Source organism: Desmodus rotundus, chromosome 6 (genome assembly GCF_022682495.2).
Source record: "Desmodus rotundus isolate HL8 chromosome 6, HLdesRot8A.1, whole genome shotgun sequence".
Classification (NCBI taxonomy): domain Eukaryota; kingdom Metazoa; phylum Chordata; class Mammalia; order Chiroptera; family Phyllostomidae; genus Desmodus; species Desmodus rotundus.
The window spans coordinates 52,984,887-53,009,344 of NC_071392.1; the positions used below are offsets into that span (position 1 = coordinate 52,984,887).

At 38.3% G+C, this 24,458-nt stretch overlaps 1 protein-coding gene across 1 annotated transcript; it reads left to right on the plus strand.

Moving 5' to 3' along the window:
• Window positions 1–3,407: 3,407 nt before the first annotated feature.
• LOC112301711 (small ribosomal subunit protein eS25-like) lies at window positions 3,408–3,845 on the plus strand. The gene has a single exon (XM_045193207.2). The coding sequence runs from the start codon at window positions 3,419–3,421 to the stop codon at window positions 3,794–3,796; it is 378 nt and encodes a 125-aa protein (XP_045049142.1). The 5' UTR covers window positions 3,408–3,418; the 3' UTR covers window positions 3,797–3,845.
• Window positions 3,846–24,458: the final 20,613 nt, after the last annotated feature.

Genomic DNA, 24,458 nt, shown 5'->3' on the forward strand with positions numbered 1-24,458 from the left:
GGCTTTACCATTTATTAATTTGCATAACCTTAGACAAGTTATCAAAACTTTGATTCTCAGTTTTTACATTTGTGAAATGGGCACAATACCTAAAGTTTTCAGGATTGAGTAATTTAATAGTGTCTCATATATAGTATAGTAATTGCTTTACGAATGTTTTCTGTCGGAGAAAGAGATTGGCTGGGTGTGGTGAAAGGGAAATTTTCCTTCATTATTGATTATTATTTTAATTAAGAAAAGTATTTTGTAATTTTGAAATGAATGAATGAAACAATGAATTTTTATGTTTATACCCATGTAACCACCACCCAGATCAAGATAGAGAACATAAATATCACTCCAGACGCCTTGCTCCTTCCCAGTTATTACCCCTAGAGAGGGAGCTATTCTAACTGCTATCACCTTTGATTACTTTTGCCTGTTCTTAAGCTTCATATTAAGGGAACCAGACAGTGTATACTGTTATTAACAACTTCATTCCAATAAATTTGTAAGTTTGATGAAATAAGTATAACTTGAGACTGGCAGAAAAATAAATCTAATAGTCTTGTATCTATGAAAGGAATTGAATCCGTAATGAAAATACTTTCCCACAAATATATCTAAAGGCCTAGAATGCTTCACTAATGAAATCTCCCAAACACTTACGGAAAAAGTTATAATTTTACACAAACTCTTAAAGGTTAGAGAAACAAGGAGTAAGTTAAAATTCATTGCATGAGTTCAGCATAACCCTGACACCAAAACCTAACATGGACTTCACGAAAAAATTATAACCCAATGTCTTTCATAGAACATGCTTAACAAAATGGTAGAAAACCCAGAGATCTTTTTTTTTTTTTTTAAGATTTTATATTTAGAGAGAAGGGAAGGGAGGGAGGAAGAGAGGGACAGAAACATCAATCGATTGCCTCTCGTCAATGGGCTGAGCTGGCAACCTTTGCTTTGCAGGATGACACTCAACCAACAGAGCTACATGGATCAGGACCCAGAGATTTTTTTTTTTTAAGGATGCTATATCATGACTAAGTAGGGTTTATTCCAGGAATGCGAAGTTGAGTAACATTCATTAATCAATGTAATATACCACATTCATGTAATAGAGAAAAACCATAACATCTCAATAAGGGCAAAAAGTATAAGATTAAACATCCATTTATGATAATTCTCAGTACACTAGAAATAGAAAAGAAGTTTCTTAATTTGTTAAAGGTTATCTATTAAAAGAAAACCTACAGTAACAAAGCTAATGAGGAAATAATACTTTCTCCCTGAGGCCCAGACAAGACAAGGATGTTGACTTTCACTACTTCTTGTCGATATTTTACTAATGGTCTGAGCCATATGGCAAGGGGGGAAACATGTCGACTGGATAGGAAAAAAAATAAATGTCTTTATTTGCAGATGATTGTGCATACAGAAAACACAGAAAAATCTACAAGTTATTTTAGCAAGAAAACTGAATAAAAGATCAATATACAAAAATCAACTGTAGCCCTGGCTGGTGTGGCTTGGTTGGGCATCATCCCACAAATAAAAAGGTCATGGGTTCTATTCCCAGTCAGGGCATATGCCTGCCTATGTTGTGATCAGGGCAAGTACAAAACGCAACCAATTGATGTTTTTCCCTTCCCCTCTTTATAAAAAATAAAAATAAATATCAATTTTATATGCATGTGTGTGTGTACAAACTAGCAAAGTTGGAAAATGAAATTCAATAAACACATTAGCATAAAAAGTCAAACACTTAAAAATAAATTGCAAGAAAGATATACTTCTACACTAAAAACAAAAACAATGCTGAAAGTAGCTAAAGATTTAAAGCTATGAAGAGACAGAGAGGAGAGAGCTTGCAAGAGTGCACCAGCTCACGGATTGGAAGCCTCAATAGTATTCTTTGATTCTACACATGTTGGGCTATCTATAATTCAATACAATCCCAATTTGAAACCCAGCAGGCTTTGTGTGTAAGTTGACATTAAATTAAAATTTATGTGCAAATGCAAAAAAAAAAAAAAAAACTAGTTAAGGTAACCTTGAAGAACAAAGTTGAAAAACTTTTCTGCCAGATTTCAATACTTAATATAAAGTAATAGCTATTAAGGTAGTGTGGTATTGGCACAAAGATAGACATAGACCAGCTATTTTCCACTGGTGTGCTGCAGCAATAATTTTAAAAAGATACAATACCTGACTTTAGTCAGGGGCACTGACCTCTTCCCCCTTCGATTGTCAAATAAAAATAAGACAACAGCCAACATAACAATAGCCATCTGGTGTGAATGAATCAAAATCATACCTATTTCTTTTTCCAGATCAGCAAAAAAAATTTTTTTGGGTGTGTAGCAAAATTTTAGTAATTAGTTTACATGTGCCATGAGATGAAAAAGGTTGAAAATCACTGACATAGACCAATAAAAAACAAATTGTTGGAGGAGGTCTTCGAGAGGATGTGACTACAGGTTGACCCGAACCTGACTCTGGGCAGTCCAAGTCTCGTCAACTCCTCCGTATCCTTGATATATGTTCTGCTCACCATTCCCATAGTGGGAGGCGTTTTCAAGAACAGAGCCTTGAGATAGCAACGTGTTCCTGAGATCATCTGGATTGGTATATGTGACAGAACATTCTATAGAAATTTTTAAAATCTGGTGAAAGGATGGAAATTTACTCCTTTTGAAGATCCCAAGACAGGCCTTGTAAGCTCCCTTGCTTATTAAATCTGCCACTACCAATCTGGAGTGTTCTGCCTTTCTTCAGTCTCTCCTTGCCCTCCCTTTACTTATTTCGGATTTCATCTGGGAACGTCCCAAGGTTTTAAACCAACACAAGTCCAGAAACAGACCCCCACATACATCTTCACCTTCATGCAATTCAGTGGGCATAAAATAATCTTTTTAAAAAATGTCGCTAGAGTGATGGGTACCTGTGTGGGGAAACCATGAAGTTTAAGCCCTATATCACATCATATTCAAAAATTAATTTGAGGTAGATCATAGGCCTAAATGCAAAAGGGAAAAAAAGCAAACCTAGTAAGAAAAAACAGGTTTTTAAAATTACATTGGACAAAACATAAAAGCAATAACACTAAATTTAGGACGAAGTTCGTGTATCCTTGCAGTTATCCTATGTAGTATCCACAGATCAAGCTAGAACTTCAGAACTTCCACTCTTATCTTGATAGTTTGTAGAATTGCCTTAACTAAAATTTTACTGTTATGCTCCCAGTTTTTTTAATCAAAGGACAGTATGGAAAATACTCATGAAATTATTACTGCATTTGCTGTAGTTTATCCTTTAACCAACACTTTGTTTACTGTGCATTAAGCACTGTTCTAAGCCCTTTCTGAATATTAAGTTATTTAATCCTCATAACTCTCATGTGAGCAGTGAGATCCAGTGCTCCTCGAGTTTCACAATGCCTCCTCCCAAGGACGACAAGAAGAAAGATATTGGGGAGTCTGCCAAGAAATACAAAGACCCAGTGAACAAATCTGGAGGCAAGGCCAAAAAGAAGAAGTGGTCCAAAGGCAAAGTTTGGGACAAACTCAATAACCTAGTCTTGTTTGACAAAGTAACATATGATAAATTCTGTAAGGAGGTTCCCAACTACAAGCTTATAACCCCAGCTGTTGTCTCTAAGCGATTGAAGATCCCCAGTTCCTTGGCCAGGGCAGCCCTTCAAGAGCTCCTTAGTAAAGGACTTACTAAACAAGTTTCAAAGCACAGAACTCAAGTAATTTACACCAGAAACACCAAAGGTGGGGATGCCCCAGCTGTTGGTGAAGATGCATGAACAACAGGTCCCACCAGCTGTACATTTTGGAAAATAAAACTTTATTAAACCTCTCACGAGGTAGATACTATTTATAACTACATTTTACAGAAGAGGATACAGTAGTCTTTATTCATGGTTTCACTTTCTGAAGTTTCAGTTACCCACAGAAATAAACAATTCATAAGCTTTAAGTTGCTCACATGGGTAGGGTAGTGTGATGAAATCTCATGCCAATCTGCTTCATACCTCCCAAGATGGGAATCATCTCATTTTCCAGTGTATCCATGCTGTATACACTACCTGTCTGTAAGTTGCGTAGTATCTGTCTAGGTTATCATATAGGGTGTGGTACTATCTGTAGTTTCAGGAATCTTCTGGGAGGCCTCAGATCATATTCCTCTCGAATAAGGAGAGACTGCTACACTGGGAAAGAGACATTAAACAAATTACCTCCAGTCACGGGGTTGGGATTTGAACATAGCCATAACAAAATACCAGAGGCTGGGTGGCTTAAACAGAAATTTGTTTCTCACAGTTTTGGAAGATAACAGTCCCAGATCAAGGACCAGCAGGGTTCAGTTTCCTCTTTTTTAAAAGAATATTTTATTGATTAAGCTATTACAGTTGTCCCATTTTCCCCCTCCCCTTTACCCCCTTCTGCCCTGCACTGCCCCTCCCTCCAGCATTCCCCCCTCTTATTTCATGTCCATGGGTCATACATATAAGTTCTTTTGCTTCTCCATTTCCTATACTGTTCTTAACCTCCCCCTGTCTATTTCATACCTAATATTTATGCTTCTTATTCCCTGTATCTTTTTCCCCCATTCTCCCCCCAACCCTTCCCCACTGATAAACCTCCATGTGATCTCCATTTCTGTGATTCTATTCCTGTTCTAGTTTTTGTTTTTGTTTTTGTTTCATAGGTTCAGTTGTTGATAGTTCTGAGTTTGTTGTCATTTTACTGTTCATAGTTTTGATCATCTGCTTTTTCTTAGATAAGTCCCTTTAACATTTCATATAATAAGGGCTTGGTGATGAACTCCTTTAACTTTACCGTGTCTGGGAAGCACTTTATCTGCCCTTCCATTCTAAATGATTGCTTTGCTGGAAAAAGTATATAGGTCCTTGCCTTTCATGATTCTGAATACTGTTTTCCAGCTCCTTCTTACCTGTAAGGTTTCTTTTGAGAAATCAGCCACTAGTATTACGGGAACTCATTTGTAGATAACTCTCCTTTACTCTTGCTGCTTTTAAGATTCTCTCCTCTTTAATCTTGGGTGATTTAATTAAGATGTGTCTTGTGTTTCTCGTTGAGCAACTTCTTTGAGACTCTGAGCTTCCTGGACTTGCATGTCTATTTCCTTCACCAAATTAGGGAATTTTTCTTTCATTATTTTTTCAAATAAGTTTTCAATTGCTCTTCCTCTTCTCCTTCTGGCATCCCTATAATTTGGATGTTGGAATGTTTAAAGTTGTCCCAGAGGTTCCTAAGCCTCTCCTCATTTTTTTAAATCCTTGTTTCTTCATTCTGTTCTGGTTGAATGTTTATTTCTTCCTTCTGTTCCAAATCATTTACTTGAGCCCCAATTTACTTCCCTTCACAGTTGGTTCCCTGTATATTTGGCTTTATTTCACTTTGTTTAGCCTTTACTTCTTCCTTTATTTTGCATCTGTACACAATCATTTTGGTGGGCATCCTGATTACCTGTGTTTTGAACTCTGCATTTGATAGGTTAGCTATTTCCTTGTTGCTTCCTTCTTTTTCTGGAGTTTTGATGTGTTCTTTCATTTGGGCCATATTTCTATGTCCCAGCGCACCTGTTACATTGTAAGGGGCGGAGCCTTAGGTATTCACCAGGGCAGGGAAACCCATTTTGCTGCACTGTGGCACTGTATGTGGGGGAGGGGTCAGAGAGGGAACTTCCCCCACTACCCACAAGCAGATTGGGCCCTTCTTGTGCTGATTCCCAGGTGGGTGGGTTTGTATATGTTCTAGGACCCACAGGTCTTTCCAACGGACACTCCTGTGAGGCTGGGAGTTTTTCCGGCCACCACAACTCCCCCAGGTTTTTACAGCCATAAGTTTTGGGGCTTCATTTCCCTGGGCTGGACCCTGGGTTTCATGGTCTACCTTGCTCCCCAGTTGTTACTCCCGGTTTATCTGCATGTGAATATGGGACCACCTGCTCTGCCAGCAACTACTTCACAAACCCGGTTCATCAGTCGCTGCCTTGCCATGTGTCCTCTCTGCCCCAGCTGGCTGTCTCCACCCCTCCTACCAGTCTGGATGAATGTTTCTTCTTTAATTCCATGGTTATTGGACTTCCATACATTTTGATTTTCTGGCAGATCTAGTTGTTTTTTGTTTTTAAATTGGTTTTTGTGCTTCTTTTGGTTGTGCAAAGAAGCAAAGCCTATCTACCTATGCCTCCATCTTGGCTGGAAGTCAGGGTCCAGTTTCTGATAAGAGCTTTTTCCCAGCTTGTAGATATCTGCCTTCTCTCTGCATCCTCACATGGTCTTTCCTCTGAGTTTATGAAAATGGAGAGTGAGCTCTCTGGTGTCTCTCCTTATAAGGGCACTAATGCTATTGGATCATAGCCCCACTCTAATGACCTTATTTAACCATAATTACTTCCTTAGTCCATAAAGAGCTACATTAGGGATTAAGGCTTCAATATATAAATTTGTTGGGAGACACAAACATTCAATTCTTAAGAGTTAGTCTGGCTTCAAGGTCCATACCCAACCACTTATTTTAAGGCCCACATGAAAATTTTCTTTAAGAAACTGATGTGAAGAGAAATTAGCATACTGAGCATACTCTCCTCCAAATTGGCATGTATGTATGACAATTCAAGGTAGCACTGGGATATAGGCTTCTGTGTTCTAGAATGTAGAAGTTTTTGAAAATCCTTGGTAGAAAGCAAATGAAGTTGGAGGGACTAGTACGGTAAACAGCTAAAACAGAGGAAGAAACTACCACATAGTGAAATACTCCAAAGAAATTTCAAGCTCAGGGACACTAAATACACCATCTTATGCTGGTATAATTGGTGAAGCAAAAACGTACTTACAGAGAATCACTTACACTTGGGGGCCGGGGAGAAATGGCCAGAGAGGAATTCTATAATGGGGAAAAAGTTTGGTTGGTACTTGATCTTTAATGATTATGAAAGCTATGAAAATAAATGTATTAAATTTTAAGTCATCAAAATTCTGGTTATAATTGCAACTGTCTAAAAGGATACCAATTGAATCACCGTTTTTCAATTCTTGTTATATTTCTGATGAAAAGTTTGATACATAATATGACATCACTCCATATTTTATTTTTGTAAACTATTCATTCCTCTGACCATCTATTTAATGATATCTGGCTTTAAGCAATTTGAAACAGCCTTGGGTAGAAAGAAATAATTAATAATCCTATAATTTTGAGAAAGGCATAATAAGGCTTACCTTTTTCCCCTCAATCTTATCTCCTGCTATGTCTCTCACTTCCTGGGGCAGAGAATTGGATTGCAGGCCACAGCTAAAAAGGATGTCTGCTTTCAGAGAGGCCACCTTCAGCTGGATGCCTCTCTTTCTTTCTTTTTTAAAATCCTCACCTGAGGACATTTCTTCACTGCTTTTAGAGACAGAGGAATGGAGAGAACCATTGATGGGAGAGAGAAGCATCGATTGGTTGCCTCCCCTGTGTGTCCAGGCTGGTGATCATAAATGCCCTTACCGGGAATCTAACCTACAACCCTTCAGTTATGGGACAATGCTCCAACCAAGGCACACCAGCCAGAGCTGCATCATTTTCTTGTAGGTTGCAAGAAATACCCAGTATATTCCAACATCTTGAACTTTTTTCTACCATTTTCCTTAACACTACACTTTTGTCGGTAAAATAATTAGTTTCCCAATGTACAAGATCTGTCCAGAAGGTATCCAGCCATGTAATATGAAAAATAGAGACATTTTTTGAAGAACGTACAAGATACAAGAAACATTGTACATAGGGCAATGATGCCTCAGTTCCCTTCAAAGTAGGCTCCTTGGACCTCAACAGTTTTTCCAGTTGCCATCAGCTGCCCCTTTCAAAGGTGATTTTAGTTTGGGGAAAACCAGAAGTCACAGGGCGCCAAATCTGGGCAGTAGAGGGGCTGAGTCACCTGGGTGATTTGATGTTTTGCTAAAAAACTCTGCACAAGATGTGATACATGAACGGGTGCATTGCCATGACAAAGCTACCAATCATCAGTTGCTCATAGCTGCAGCCTTCTGAATCATCTGAATAGTTTCTGTGAAGGAATGTTCAAGCTTAACACAAAATTTAATTCAGATTCATTGTTCTACTCACTCAGACATTTTGAATGTAATGGCCACACAGTACACATGCTCACTCAATGGCATCTACCATCCCCATTGACCGATACAGTGAAGTCATCATTGTTCATGCATCTGCACTCCAGTCCACTCTCCTTGGCTACTAGTTTGCATCAATGTTGTGCAAACCATTCTCATTATATCAACAATGGCTGGACTTTTTCCGGACAGACCTCACATATGGTAACAATTTAACCAAATACAAGAGTAACCTGAACCTAAAACATAGAGAATCACCTTGGCCAATTCTCCATGTCTTTCACCTTGCCAATTCCACTTAGGATTTGCTATTTGAAGCATCTCACTTCCTTTAATCACACTCTGTATAAGGTCAGCATGTTTTTGCTACACATAACAGAAAATCCAGTTCAAAGTTGCATAAGCAATAGAGAAATTTATTTTCTCACATAAATCCAGAAAAGGTTGGGCTTTAGATACAGTACATGAAGATTCTAGGTTTACTTCTTTGTAGTTCTCTTGCTTCTTTCTATATGTGTTGGCTTTATCTTGAGCACAGTAGCAAGATTGTTGTGGTTGTTCCACGTATCACAGTTAAACACAATTCTCTACAGCAAGAAGGATCAACTCTTAAGAAGTACACCTCATTAGCCCGAACTGAGCTACATATACCCTACCAAGTCAATCACTGAAAAGAGGAATGAAATTACCAGAATGACCTAGACCAGAGTTGCAGGAATGTTGAAGAATCATCTATAATTATTATAAAACATTCATTAAAAAATAAAAAAGGTTGACAAAAATAAGAATCAGAATTATTGGATTCAGAAACATGATTACAAACAAACATAAAAGTCGGTGAGCTGTAACACAGAATATCCACATCTGAAGATAAAATTAGTGAGCCTGAATATCAAGAGTTGCTGGTGATGATCCTCCCTAAAATTCACCACTGCAAATTTAAATAAAGAAAAGTATAAAAGGAAAATTAAGAAGTGGAAGGTAGATACAAATATTCCACTGTTCATCTGATAGAAGTTCCAAAAGAAGATAATGGACAGGATGAAATAAACAAAGAAATATTAGAAGAAAATTTCCCAGGGTTGAAAGAGATGTGTCTCTTTTAATTGAAGAGGTCCATGGAATGCAAAGTAAGATATATGTTAAAAGAATTACATTTGAAATACATCAAAGTAATATCTCAGCATTTTAATTCAGATTTATTTTTATTGAGGGACTAACAAAAACATTGTCTACAAAAGAGAAAACCAAACTGGTATCAGACCCCCTAACCATTAACACTGGGTGCTAAAAGTTTCTGCAAAATCTCAGGGAAATAATTTTGACCTTAAAATACCATACTCAGTGTGTTAAGGTATAGTTGTGTTTCCTTGGTCTTCTTGCCTTAACTGAAACATGGCTCTTTCCTGAGAACACCAATTGCTCTGCAGACCTCTCAAATGATAGCTATTTTCTCTCCCTTGTGTCTGTGGGCCTGGAGTCTAGTTAAGTGTCCTTGATTTTCCTTTTCACTTTTAGACCAGACCACTCTTGTTGCCTCCTTAAAACTACATAGCTTTAACTCTCACGTCATTAGGCTACATTACTCAGTTCTCCCTGTTGTAATTATTTACTGATCTCTGAGTTATTGTTCCCCATTCTCTCTTCCCACCATATTCTGCCTCCTACCCTTTTTAGAAGATTTTAATTCCTGGCTTTCACTCTTTCCTATTGCTATCTTAATTTCAACATCCATGTGGATGATCCTTTAAATCTTGGCTTCCTAGTTTCTTTTCTCTTAATTTATTGATTTTAGAGAGAGAGGAAGAGAGAGAGAGAAAGAGAAACATCGATTTGTTGTTCCACTAATTTATGCATCCATTGGTTGATTCTTGCCTGTGCCCTGACAGGAGATTGAACCTGCAACCTTGGTGTATAGGACAATACTTGAACCAACTGAGCTACCCAGCCAGGGCTGGCTTCTGTGTATCTTGACCACTTCCTTAATCATCTTATCTTCCACCTCATCTCAGTTACTCATATCCTTATAAAACCCTGGACTTCATCAACACCAATCACATAATCCCCCCTAAAGCACAATTTAAAGCATGCTGCTTATACTATTCCTTGAAAACTCCCTCCTAAGTTTGCAGCTTACTCTGTCTAGTACTCAGACTCCAAATACCTTTTTCATTATAATCAGTCCCTCACTCCTTTATATACATGTCCCACTGCCTTGTCCCCTTCTTGCTTTCTGTACTCACTTGAAGAAAACCAAAACGCTATTTCAACCCAAACTCCCCAAATACTGTTTAAATCCACAGTGTGTCTGCATCCATGACATTGAGCTTTGCTGGAAAAACACCCAACCATGCCAACTAAGTCTCATTTTACTTCATGATCACTAATCTCATGTGGGCCCTTAAGGCTGTCCAAAAATTAAACATCCATATTTCATCAATTCTAAAACATACACATTTTCACACTTAACATCTCTGGAATTAGGAGGTCTTACATATGCTATTATGGCATGCCATACTTTAATTGGTCAGGATTTTTCATTTTTTAGTGGTAACTAAAATAATGATGTGTCTTACAATCTTAGATTTCATGAAGTATAGCATAATTGCTCAGTCCTTTCCATTCTCACTCTTCCATATGATCATTGAATACTTTTTTCCTCTCTACTCAAACCTCCAGTACTTCCTCCTTATATTAGTTGCTAGAGCTATCAAGGCTGCCTTCTTTCTATGTTCTCTCATGGTTTTTCCTCTGTTGTGCTCTCATGTCTCCAAATTTCTTCTTTTTATAAGGACATCAGTCATGTTGAAATAGCACCCACGTAAAGGCCTCATTTTATCTTAATTACCTCTTTAAAAACCTTATTTCTTAGTCACATTTTGAGGTGTCGGGTTAGAACTTAAACATATGAATTTTGAGACAACACAACTCAGCCCACAATATTCCCTTACCCTAAATTTCAGTTGATGACTTTGTTCTCCATTTCATAGATAAAGAAAAAAGTAAGAGAAATCCCAAAGTTCCTACCCCATCACCTCCACCTTTCACTAACTGTCTCTATTTCATTAACATCTTTCCTGTTATTATGGATAAACTATCTGTACTCCTAGAAAATCCCTTTTTGCCAACAGTTTCCCTCCAAGCTCACGACTCTCTTCTGAATTGTCATTGTTTCTCATGTGAGGGGTACCCCCCCAAAAAACCCAGAATTATCTTCTGGAGGGCAGGCCCCTTGTAACACAGGCTTCCTCCACTAGGTTAGTGTTCTGAGTGTTCTAGGAACCCATGTATATTTTCAGCTAGTATTGTTGTGAGATGCTGTTTGGCTTCAGTGGATTTTTTTTTTAAGACTCTTTTAATGCATTTGCCTTCATGGTGGGTGATTTGCGAGTGCACCTGCCCACACTGGGCTGAGTGTTCAGCAGTTTTTGACCAAAAACAGCATGATCCCCCATGCCCCACCTCCCTATTCACCTGATTTTGCCTTGAGTGACATTTTGCTGTTGTTGTTAGTTTTCTTGGATGAAAAAAATCCTCAAAGGAAAACATTTTGCCAGTGTGGAAGAAGCAGGTAAAATTATAACAATGTATCAAGTAAGACAATAAAATGGAACAGAGTTAACTCATTCAGTCCAAGCAAGGCAAAACACTTCATAAGAACAAGTAGGATGCTAACAAGAGGCAGTTGCTTGAAGAGAAAAGCCTCCTCATTGCTCATCTCAGATACAGTCATATAGTAATGAAAAATTGGCAGAAACACTAAAAGGCATCAAAATCGTCTTCAAAAACTGTTTTGAGCCGTGGAAAAAAACATCTCAATTGGTATATTGCATCAAATGGAGAGTATTTTGAAGGTGACAAATTTAGACATGTAAGAATAGATACACTATCTTTTATAAATAAATTCTGTTTTGGGGTTGTCTTCCCTCATATATACTCCAATGGCACCAGAGCTATTTTTTCTCTACTCTTAGCATCTAAAATTGTTTCTGACACATTGTACAAATTCAGTATTTAGTGGACAAATATTCATTTTACATATACCTATATAGTAAATATATCCCTTTATTATTTTTAAGGGAGTTTGAAAAGTGGTCCATTGTTAAATTTATTTTTCCTTTATTGCTTCTAGAGAGAGGGGAAAGGAGGGAAAAAGGGAGGGAGAGAAACATCGATTGACTGCTTCTTGCACATGCCTCAACCAGGGACTGACCCACAACCCAGGCATGTGCCCTGACTGGGAATCAAACTCAAGACCTTTCAGTTTTCAGGATGTTGCCCAACTTACTGAATCATACCAACAAGGGCTAAATATATCCCTTTATACATAGTATGGATGGACACACTAAAAGGAAAACCCTTCGCTGGAAGTAAAATTATAACAGTATTTCAAGTAAGACAATAAAAAGGAACAGAGTTAACTCATTCAGTTCAGGCAAGGCAAAACACTTCATAAGAACAAATAGACTGCTAACAAGAGGCAGTTACTTGAAGAGAAAAGCCTCCTCATTGCTCATCTCAAATACGGTCATATAATAATGAAAAAGGAGATTCAGACAGAACCATAGTTTATCAAAAATTTTACATTGCAGACAAGATAAAGAGTCTTTGCTATTTTTTCATTAGGATACATTGTCTATATATGGTGACCACTATATGTTTCCATTTCTATCCTATCCTCATGGAAGTTTCTTCCTTCCTTCTTTCCTTCCCTCCACCCCTCCCTCCCTTCCTTCTCTTTCCTTCTTTCTAATTCTCCTCTTCTTCTACCTCCTCCTCATTCTTTCTGTCACTGCACACTGAGTATGGTGGAATTGGTTAAGTGTGTAATGTAGCCAAAATTTGCCATAAAGTGTTGTGTTATATCTAGACCTGAAAAAGGAAATGAATACACGTCAACATGAATGAATTATGAGACTTTGAGTTGTCTCCATAAGGTGTGATTTGTCATATATGTTAGTTATATTTTATCAGATATGACTGTTTTAAAAAGTGTATGTGTGCTAAATGTAAGGTGCAATCCTGGAACAAAAAAAGATCAATGGAAAGACTGATGAAATCTAAAGTCTGTAGTTTAGTTTAGTATTCTTAGTTTTGACAAATGTACTGTGATTATGTAAGATGTAAATAACAGGAAAAGTTGTGTGAAGGCTATGTGGGAATTCTCTGTACTATTTTTGTAACTTTCCTCTAATGTTCAAAATGTAAAGTAAAACAAAACAAAAACTTACAAAAAACAATGTAGTGTGGAAAGAAGCCTATATATGAAAACTGGGCTGCCAGGAGATGAAATGTCTTTTCTTACTTCAAGTTTATTTCCCCTTTGTCAATACATTTTGCTTTTTTTTAATTAATTTTTTATTGTTGTTCAATTACAGTTGTCCCCATTTTTACCCTATTACTCTCCCTTGCCCTGCCTACCCCCACCTCCAACATTCAATTCTCCCCCCATTGTCTTTGTCCATGGGTCCTTATATATGTTCCTTGACTTGACCCTTCTCCTTTCCCCCATTATCCCACGCCCCCCTCCCCTCTGGTCACTGTCTGTTCTTTATTTCCATGTCTCTGGTTCTATTTTGCTTGCTTGTTTGTTTTGTTATGTTCCACTTACAGGTGAGATCATATGGTATTTGTCTTTCACTACCTGGCTTATTTCACTTAGCATAATACCCACTAGTATAGTTCAGGGGATTGAGTGCCATCCTACAAACCAAAGGGTCACCGGTTCAATTCCCAGTCAGGGCACATGCCTGGGTTGTGAGCCAGGTTCCCAGTAGGGGGCGCATGAGAGGCAACCACACATTGATGTTTCTCTCCATCTCTTTCTCTTTCCTTCCTCCCTGTCTAAAAATAAATAAATAAAATATTTTTTCTTCTTTTGGGAGATACTTGGATCTGTTTTAATTAATCCCTTTTATTACTAATTTTTAAAAATATTTTATTTTATTTATTTTTAGACACAGGGGAAGGGAGGGAGAAAGAGACGGAGAGAAACATCAATGTGTGATTTCCTCTTGCGCATCCCCTCCTGGGGACCTGGCTCACAACCCAGACATGTGTCCTGACTGGGAATTGAACCAGTGACCCTTTGGTTCGTAGGATGGCACTCAATCCCCTGAGCTACACCAGCCAGGGTGTAAATAAAATCTTTGAAAAAAAAAAAAAACCTTTGAAACATACCTTCTACTCTCTATTGGGAAACTATGCATCCCTATTTTCAGTCTTTGTGACTGAGAAGGCCATTACAAATTATACCTCTGCCTTTATGGATGACAAGTGTCTCATGCTTGACCCACTCATCAAAACTACATTCTTTTGAGAGATTCAGGATGGCAGTGAAGTAGTGGAAGCTACTCTCACCTCCTCCCAGGATCAAACTGGAATGACACTAAGTTATAGAATAATCACCCTGAATAACCAACTGAAGAGTATATGAAGAGAAGTCTTATAACCAAGTATTTCAAGAAGCCACATAGAGACTGATAGGAAGGGCACAGATGTGAAAGGGTTGACCCTGCTTCTATGGGTGGGGCTGAGATATGGGAGGGGTATCTCAGCTGTGGAGGGCTCCTACTGGTGTGGGGTCTAAACCCCAAGCCAAGCTTCTCAGCCCAGTGCACCAGAACCAAATAGAGCATAATATCCAGCTATGAAAAGCAACAGGGTTTTTGTCCTTCAGGGAGAGGGGGGAGCCTGCTAGAGACAGAGGCACTCTCTTAAAGGGTGAATGCATAAAGTTTTGTTCACAGCTACTCACTCTGGACTCCTGGCGAGGGATGGCAGAGTGGTCTAGGTCATGTGAGGAGAGTCTGTGTTTTGTGGCTCTGGGAGGGAGCTGAGGGACAGCTGCCGGGATCCCTGTGCTGAGTCATTTTCCTATACTAAGACATCTTTCTTGAGTGGAGAACTCCTGCCCATGCAGCATCAGCTGGGGGGAAACAATACTGCCACCCTCCAGACTCCCCCTTATCCCACTCTGTGGATCTTACACACTGCTGAGGAGTGCAACCAGAAACTCTCTGAGTGACTGAGCCTAACATTCAACCAGCAAGTGAAGGCAGGTGAGATGGATATTGCTGGGGTGTTTCAGGACTTTGGCTGACCTTCCCCCAGGCCCAGTGCTGGTAAAAAACACTGAACTTGGTGTACATCTTGGTCCTTCCTGTGCTCACCCAGGCCCAAGAAGAGGCACCGCAAACTGTGGATCACTGGTAGCTCCAAACAGGTTGTTGAGGGTAGGTCACAAGTAGCATCTTACACTGGCCTGTATCAGAGTCCCTCCCAAGAGATGCAGAACCAACACAACCAGTGGCCAGCTTCCAACAACATCAGAGGAGGATACAATAGGCTTCACAAGTGGCATATCCAAAGGGAAATCTTGGTAGTCACCAAACCCTGCTGAGGTAAATTCTCCTTTGTTTGGTCAGCACCTGCACAGCAGCTTGTATGGCATGGTTGGGGTTGAGTTTCACAGTCAGCTAGCCTGAGGTCTATCCCATGTATGAACAGGCCAATAGCAAATAAGTAAGAACAGGAGGGCCTCCCATAACTCACACAAGGGACATTCCTGGAGCACTCAGCTCAGGCAATCAAGGAGACTGCACCACTGGACCAAATATGACATAGTAAATAAGGCACCTATCAAGACTGGGAGTAACAATTCCTATCAAGAAACCAAAGGCATATTTCACAGAAACTGCACAAATATTTTTAAAAAATTGTATGGAACCAAAGAGACCCTAAATAGCCACAGCAATCCTGAGAAAGAACAAAGCTAGAGAAATCATGCTACCAGATATCAAAATATAGTACAAAGCCAAGGTAATCAAAACAGAATGGTACTGGCCTAAAAACATACATATAGATTCATGGAACAGAATAGAGAGCCTAGAAATAAGCCCACACCTTTATAGTAATATTTGACAAATAAGGCAAGAACACACAATGGGGTAACGATAGTCTATTCAATAAATGGCGTTGGGAAAATTGAACAGATATGTGCAAAAAAAAAAAAAAAAAGAAAGAAAGAAAGAAACTAGACCATATTTGACCAGAACTGACAGAAAATCCAACGGCAAGGAGGTCCGACACCAAGTAGATAAAAAAGAAACATTCATCCAGACCAGTAGGAGGGACTGAGACGGGCAGCGGGGGCGGAGAGGACTCGAGTTGATGTGGCGGGATTGAGACTGGTGGAGTGTGGGACGAACGGGGCAGGCAGTCTGACCACTAGCAGACCATGCGGCCCTATATTCGCACACAGATAAACCGAGACGGCCAGACTCAGAGTGGCAGAGAACGGGGCAGGCAGAGCGGCAGGTAGCACCACACAGCCTCACATTCGCACATAGGTAAACCTGGGATCAACAGCAGGGGAGCAAAGCAGATCGCGCAACTCAGGGCTCCAGCGCGGGGGTGGGAGGGGTAGGGGGGTGGGGAGGTGGGGGTGGAAATAAAGCCTCAAACCTCTGAGTGAAAACACCCATGGGGGTTGGGGCGGCAGCAGGAGAAACTCCCAGCCTCACAGGAGAGGTCGTTGGAGAGACCCACAGGGTCCAGAGTGTGCACAAGCCCACACACTCGGGAGCCAGCACCAGAGGGGCCCAATTTGATTGTTTGTAGCAGAGGGAGGGACTCAAACCCGGTGGAGAGTACAGCAAGCATCATTGCTCCCTCTCAGCACCTCCCCCACATACAGCGTCACAGTGCAGTGACCAGCATTACCCCGCTCCAGGGAACACCTAACGCTCCGCCCCTTTAAGTAACAGATGCACAAAAAAAAAAAAAAAAAAAGGCCCAAATGACAGAACACTTCAAAGCTCCAGAAATAATTCAACTAAGCAGCGAATAGATAGCCAACCTATCAGATGCACAGTTCAAAACACTGGTAATTAGGACGCTCACAGAATTGGTTGAATTTGTTCGAAAACTAGATGAAAAAATGAAGCCTATGCCAAGAGAAACAAAGGAAAATGTACAGGGAACCAATAGTGATGCGAAGGAAACTGGGACTCAAATCAATGGTGTGGACCAGAAGGAAGAAAGAAACATCCAACCAGAAAAGAATGAAGACACAAGAATTCAGAAAAATGAGGAGAGGCTTAGGAACCTCCAGGACATCTTGAAATGTTCCAACATCCGAATTATAGGGGTGCCAGAAAGAGAAGAGGAAGAACAAAAAAATTGAAAACTTATTTGAACAAATAATGAAGGAGAACTTCCCCAGTCCGGCAAAGGAAATAGACTTCCAGGAAGTCCAGGAAGCTCAGAGAGTCCCAAAGAAGCTGGATCCAAGGAGGAACACACCAAGGCACATCGTAATTACATTAGCCAAGATAAAACAGAAGGAGAGAATGTTAGAACCAGCAAGAGATAAGGACACAGTTACCTACAAAGGGGTTCCCATAAGACTGTCAGCTGATTTTTCAAAAGAGACCTTACAGGGAAGAAGGGACTGGCAAGAAGTATTCAAAATCATGAAAGGCGAGGGCCTACATCCAAGATTACTGTATCCAGAAAAGCTATCATTTAGAATGGAAGGGAAGATAAAGTGCTTCTCAGATAAGGTCAAGTTAAAGGAGTTCATCATCACCAAGCCATTATTATATGAAATGTTAAAGGGACTTATCTAAGAAAAAGAAGATCAAAAATATGAACAGTAAAAATGACAGCAAGCTCACAGTTATAAACAACCACACCTAAAACCAAAACAAAAGAAAACTAAGCAAACAACTAGAACAGAAACAGAACCACAGAAATGGAGATCACATGGAGGGTTATCAACAGGGGATTGGGAGGGGGAGAGAGGGGGGGAAAGGTACAGAGAATAAATAGCATAAATGATAGGTGGAATATAGACAGGGGGAGGGTAAGAATAGTGTAGGAAATGTAGAAGCCAAAGACCTTATAAGTATGACCCATGGACATGAACTATAGGGGGGGAATGTGGGAGGGAGGGGGTGGGCCCAATGGAGTTGAGTGAAGGGGCAGAAATGGGACAACTGTAATAGCATAATCAATAAATATATCGAAAAAAAAAAGAAGAGGAGTTCATGAAAAAAAAATGTTAGAATCTCAGTCTATGACTTGAATTAAGTCAATAACTGAACACAGCAAACTAAAAAAACCTGTTTTCAATTGTTTTTTTTGTTTATCATAGATATCTTTTAAAACAGCAGTTGTGTTTAATGTTTGCTACATCAGATGACAGAAATAATGTATGCTCCCAAAGAAAAATGCAAACAATTCAGAAATGTGTGAAGCAGAATGTGAAAATCTCTGTAACCTCAATCCAGTCAACAGATTCAACCTTCCAAAGACTTTATATGCATAAACAAATGCTTCTTAAAAAATTGGTATCATACTACAGTTTTTCACTACCCCACTACAGTTCTTTTTTGTAGTCATCTCGAATTTTTCAAGTTGTGAGGTTCAGAAAAATCCAACTTAAATTGACCTATACAGAAAGAGTACTTAACTGACAAAATCCAGGAACTGGATGGATAGAGCTTAGATATGCCATCAGTTCTTGCATTTGCTCTCTCATTGTTTATTCTGCTGTTTCCTGTCTTGGTCCAGTTGTCCAGCAGACTCTACCTTCATGGAAAGTTTGGAAAAATGGGAGGAGGGTTTATTTATGTTGAAAACTCCCTGACTACCTTGCACCCAGAGTTATGAATATAAATTCAGTTTTGCCAGTTAGATGCACTTGCCCAAGATTTGGAAGGTGAAAGCGCGTCAGAGACCATCTTCAATATGGCTTCTGGCTGTCACCACTGGTTAGAAAAATTGTGGTTTTCCTGAGATTCCAATGTTCATTTGCCAGCTTCCTAGATGCCTCCAGCTTCTTGACTTAATAATTCCTTAGTCCCTGGATGCAACTTCAGTTTTCTGTTGTCTAGGTAATGTACCACAGTTTGTTTTTCCATTTACATATTGAAGGACAATGTTGGTTGCTTCCAAGTTTTGCAGTTATGTTATAAACATTTGTGTGCAGGGCTTTCTTATGGTGGGGGAAGACTGTAAAAAATATTTTTGTGTTTTCACTATACAAATCTAGATTGTTAAAAAAAAAGAAACTCACATACATACAAATGTTAAAAACAAAGTTCCTTGGTTTTGTACACAGTTCATATTTTCACATTTATTTATACCTTTGTTCAAAGCTATTTAATGAGTGCTATTTACTATGTCAAAACACCATGCAAGTCTCTTATTTCCTTACTCAAAAAGGGCACACATTTTTGGTACTCAAAAGTCATTTTACACATATGTCTCTGCTCCCAAATACAGGTATTTTGCTTTTCATAATCACGTTAAAATACTACCTTAAATGGCCTTCATGTTCACATACTACCTGCTATGATATTTCTACTCACATGTACAAAAATCATGCTAAACTAACTGGCCATTTTCAACTTTGCACCCCAGTCTTGTGACTTCCCTTTGGATTGGATTGTCAAATAGTTATTATTGGTGCCAATTCAATGTCAACAGGATCCCCCAATTTGGAGTGCAGAGAAGGAAGCTTTATTCAGTGCAAACAGTGATACAGCAAGGGTGCGAAAGCAGCACTGCTGTGGGACAGCTCAATTATAATGAAGTGTTGCCGTGGAATCCACTCAGCGATGGTCTTCTCTAATCTGGCTATATGTTAGAGATCTTTGGTGTTTCAGATCTAGTGGTGGGAAATGCAGTCTTCAGTCTTCAGTGGAAAGTGTGCTCCTTGTGTGAAGGTTTTGGTTGGATGTAAATTTTCAACTCATTTGGGTAGCCAAAAAATGGGATTGCTGGATCTTTTGGTAAGAGTATGTATAGTTTGGTAAGAAACTTGGAAACTGTCTTCCAAATCAGCTGTACCATTTTGCATTCCCACCAGCAATGAAGGAGAGTTTCTGTTGTTCTGCATTCTTGTCAGCATTTAGTGTTGTCAGTGATTTAGATTTTTGCCATTGGGTTTAACCAATGAGAATGGTATCTCATTGATTTACATTTATATTCTCCCCATCTGTGACTTCTCTTTTCAGAGCGGAGATTTTCAATTTTAATGAAATATAGCTTATTTTTTCTTTCATGGATCATGCTTTTAGTGTCATATTTAAAAAGTCATTGCCAAACCAAAGGTCATCTAGATTTTCTCCAGTGTTTTCTTCTTTATAGGTTTGTGTTTTACATAAGGTATAAGGTTTGCATGTGGAAGCCCAGTTGTTCCAGGGCCATTTGTTAAAAAGACTATTGTTTTATGGCATTATCAAATGTGTCAAAAAAGTCTTTACTCGTTTGTCAATGACCAGTTAACTACATTTGTGTGACTCTATTTGTGGTCTCTGTATTTTGTCCCATTGACCTAGTTTTCTATTGTTTCACCAATAACACATAGTCTTGGTAACTGTAGCTGTATAGTAAGTCTTGATATCAGGCTGTGTCAGTCCTATAACAGTGTTCTTTTTCTATATTGTGTTGGCTATTTTGGGTCTTTTGCCTTTACAATTAAACTTTAAATTAAATCTGTCAATATTTGCAAAATAACTCCTGGGATTTTGGTTGGGACTATATTGAGCCTATTAAATCAAATTGGGAAGAACTGGTATCTTGAACATAGAGTCTTCCTGTCCAGGTACATGGGATATCTCCATCTATTTAAATTTTAAAAAATTCTTTCCTCAGTTTTATAGTTGTCCTCATATACATCTTGTTAGCTTTACACATAATTTTTTTGGTACTGATGTAAGTTGTATTGGATTTTTAATTTCAAATTCAAATTGTTCATTGCTGGCATATAAGATAGCAATTAACTTTGGTATATTACGTGTTTATATTGCAAACTTGCTATAATTGCTTATTCAAGAACTTTTTTTTGATTATTTGTAATTTTCTACATAGGACAATTGTCATCTGCAAATACCGCTTTATTTTTCCTCCCCAACCTATATGCCATTTCACTCACTTTGCTTGTTTTGTTGTATTAGTTAGGGTTTCTAGTAAGACTGTGGAAAGCAGTGGTAAGAGGGGATATCCTTGTCTTGCTCCTGATCTTGGTTGGAAAGCATTAGGGTTCTCACCATTTAATATAATAGCTGTAGGTTTTTGGTAGATGTTCTTTATCAAGTTTTGGAAGTTCCCTTCTATTCCTACTTTGCTGAGAGTTTTAATCATGAATGGGTGCTGGATTTTGACAAATGCCTTTACTTCATCAATTGATAAGATCATATAATTTTTTTGGTTTAGTCTGTTGATATGATGAAATACATTGATTTTTGAATGTTGAAGCAGTCTTGCATACCCGGAATACCACTTGTTCATACTACATTTCTTTTAATACATTGTCAAATTTAATTTACTATTTCATTGAGGATGTTTGCATCTATAGTCATGAGAGATAATTGGTGTAGTTTTCCTTTCTTGTAATGTCTGTCTGGTTTTTGTATTGGTGTAATTCTGGCATTATCAAATGTGTCAAGAGATCAAAGTATTTATTATGAAATATTAAAAAAATGAGAACAGTACATATAAACCCTGTAGCCAGCCTTAATACATTGTAATATTTTCCAACTTTGATAACTTGAAACACTTACCCATCCATCCAAATTTATGAGTCCTATATCTCCTCACCCATCCCCAAATAATTACTATTACAAATATAGTATTTGTTACTTACATTCATTCATGTTTTCATACTATTACTTTACACTATACATCTATAAATAATACAAAGAATTATTTTGTAGGTGGTTACATTTTATGTGAAGAATATTACATACACTTTTTTTGGTTTTTCTTTGCTCAAAATTAGTTTGGGATTTTTCATGTTGTATCACATAGTTTTAATTCAATTGCTGAATTGGGCAAATATATAATTTATTCAGCCTTTCTCCTGTTGGTGGTCAGATTATTGCCAGCCTTTTGGTTACTGCAAAGAACATTCTTGAATATATCTCTGCACAAATTCAAGTGCTACATATTGTACAAGAAAATAATTCATGTTGTGTTTTAATTCTCTATGTGCAAGAATAATTTTCTGCAAGGAGGAGGGCTTTTAGATACATTTTTAAAAAAGATTTTATTTATTTGTTTTTAGAGAGAGGGGAACGGAGGGAAAAAGAGTGGGAGAAAAACATCAGTGTGTGAGAGAAACACTGATTGGTTGCCTCTTGCATGTTCCCAACTGGTGACCTGGACTGTAATCCAGGCATGTGCCCTGACCTGGATCAGACCAGCAGCCTTTTGGTTTACAGGCCAGTGCTCAATCCACTGAGACACACCAGCCAAGACTAGGTACTTTTATTTAGTAAGACAATATTTTTATGATGAGTTAATTATGAAACAACACGGTCATAGTCCGCAGGTTATTATACAAACTTTGTGAGCAAATTCAACCTACTATCCCAACTCTAAGTAAATGAAAATATTTTATGCACAAATATTTTTAAAAGTTTACTTCTGTATAATCACATGTGGACAGTTAACAACCCCTGGAGGACTGTTAAATATGAATCTAAGAATGTTATAGGAATGAGTCATTGTCCTTCTGAGTAAACAAATATTTAGCAAGTACATTTAACCTAGTTTTATGGTAACTGCCATATAGTCTCTGACCTTTAAAAAACATTCTCTCTAACCATATTTGTATTCCCCAAAGTACTTAAAAAAATCTTCACCAGAGGATATGTTTATTGATTTTAGAGAGAGGGAGAAGGAGAGAAACATGATATGAGAGAGAAAAATCGATTGCTTCCTGTATGTGCCCTGACCAAGGATTGAACCTTCAACCTTTTGGTATATGGGACAATGCTCCAACCTACTGAGCACACTGCCAGGCCCCCAAAGTACTTTTGACAGTCTTAGACAGCTTTCTCATTCTATGCTACTATGACAAGTGGCTAATGTTTCCAGCTACAATTTTAAACAAGTTTAAATGACATTAATTGGGGTTTATAATAATTTTATTCCACAATATCTAGACATGAATTTCCTGGGTTTCAGGATTTTGAGAATCTTCATTTTCACTATATTGACAAATGCTCTCTAGAGTGGTTCTACCAGTTTATACTCGAATGAGCTCCTATGTAGTGTAGGATGCTCCACATACTCACCAACACTTTTTATTGTCAGACCTTAAAAGTTTCATCAATTTAATGACTGTGATGTGAAGTCACACTGACATCAATTTTGATTATTAGAAATTCATATGGTTATTGTCCATGCAGGTTTTCTTTTGTATACTTGTCTTTCTTGGCTGACAAGCAGCCACGGGGCTGCTTGCCTTTCTGAGTTGTAGATATTCTTTACATGTTCTGGATAGGAATAATTTGTTAGTTATGTGTGTTCTTAAATAGCCTATCCTTTATGGTGCCATTTGTTGTGTTTTAATATTAATAATCAAATCTGTCAACCTTTTATGTGCTTTTAAAAAAATTGAATTTATTGTTGTCACATTGGCTAATATAATTATATATGTTAAAGGGGTACAATTCTATAATATTGTGTGTTCACCACTCCAAGTCATGTTTCTTTCCATCACTGTTTATCCCCTTTTACCCTCTCCTACTTCTACCCACCATAATTTCCCTCTAGTAATGACTATACTTTTGTATAAGAGGTTTTTTTTCCCTTTAATCCCTTTAATTGTTTTACTCCTCCTGCCTCCCCTCAAAACACACCTGTCTGTTCTCTGTATCTGAGTCTGTTTCTATTTTGTTAGTTCATTTTGTTCATTAGATTCCACATATAAGAGAAATCATAAAATGTTTGTCTTTTTCTGACTGGCTTATTTCACTTAGCGTAATGCTGTCCAGGCCCATCCATGCTGTTGCAAAAGGTAAGATTCCACCCCCCCACCTATTATTATTATTATTTTTTTACAGCTGAGTAGTATTCCATTGCGTAAATATACCACAACTTTTTTATCCACTCATATACTGATGGGCAGTTGGGCTGCTTCCAAATCTCGGCTATTGTAAAGAAGGCTGCAATGAACAAAGGGGTGCATATATTCTTCTGAATTAGCGTTTCAGGTTTCTTTGGATACATTCTCAAAAGTATCACTGGGTGATGAGGCAGTTCCATTTTTAATTTTTTAATATAACTCCATACTGCTTTCCACAGTAGCTGCACCAACCTACATTCCCATCAAAAGTGCACAAGGATTCCCTTTTCTCTACAGCCTTGTCAGCACTTGTTATATGTTGATTTATTGGTGATAGCCATTTGACCAGTGTGAGGTGATATCTCATTGTGGTTTTAATTTGCATTTCTCCAATGACTAGTAAAGTTGAAAATCTTTTCATATGTCTATCGGCCATCTATATGTTCTCTTTGGAGAAGT

Excerpts from the sequence above, each read along its gene's own strand:
- LOC112301711 (XM_045193207.2), top strand. The coding sequence starts at position 3,419 with ATGCCTCCTCCCAAGGACGACAAGAAGAAAGATATTGGGGAGTCTGCC.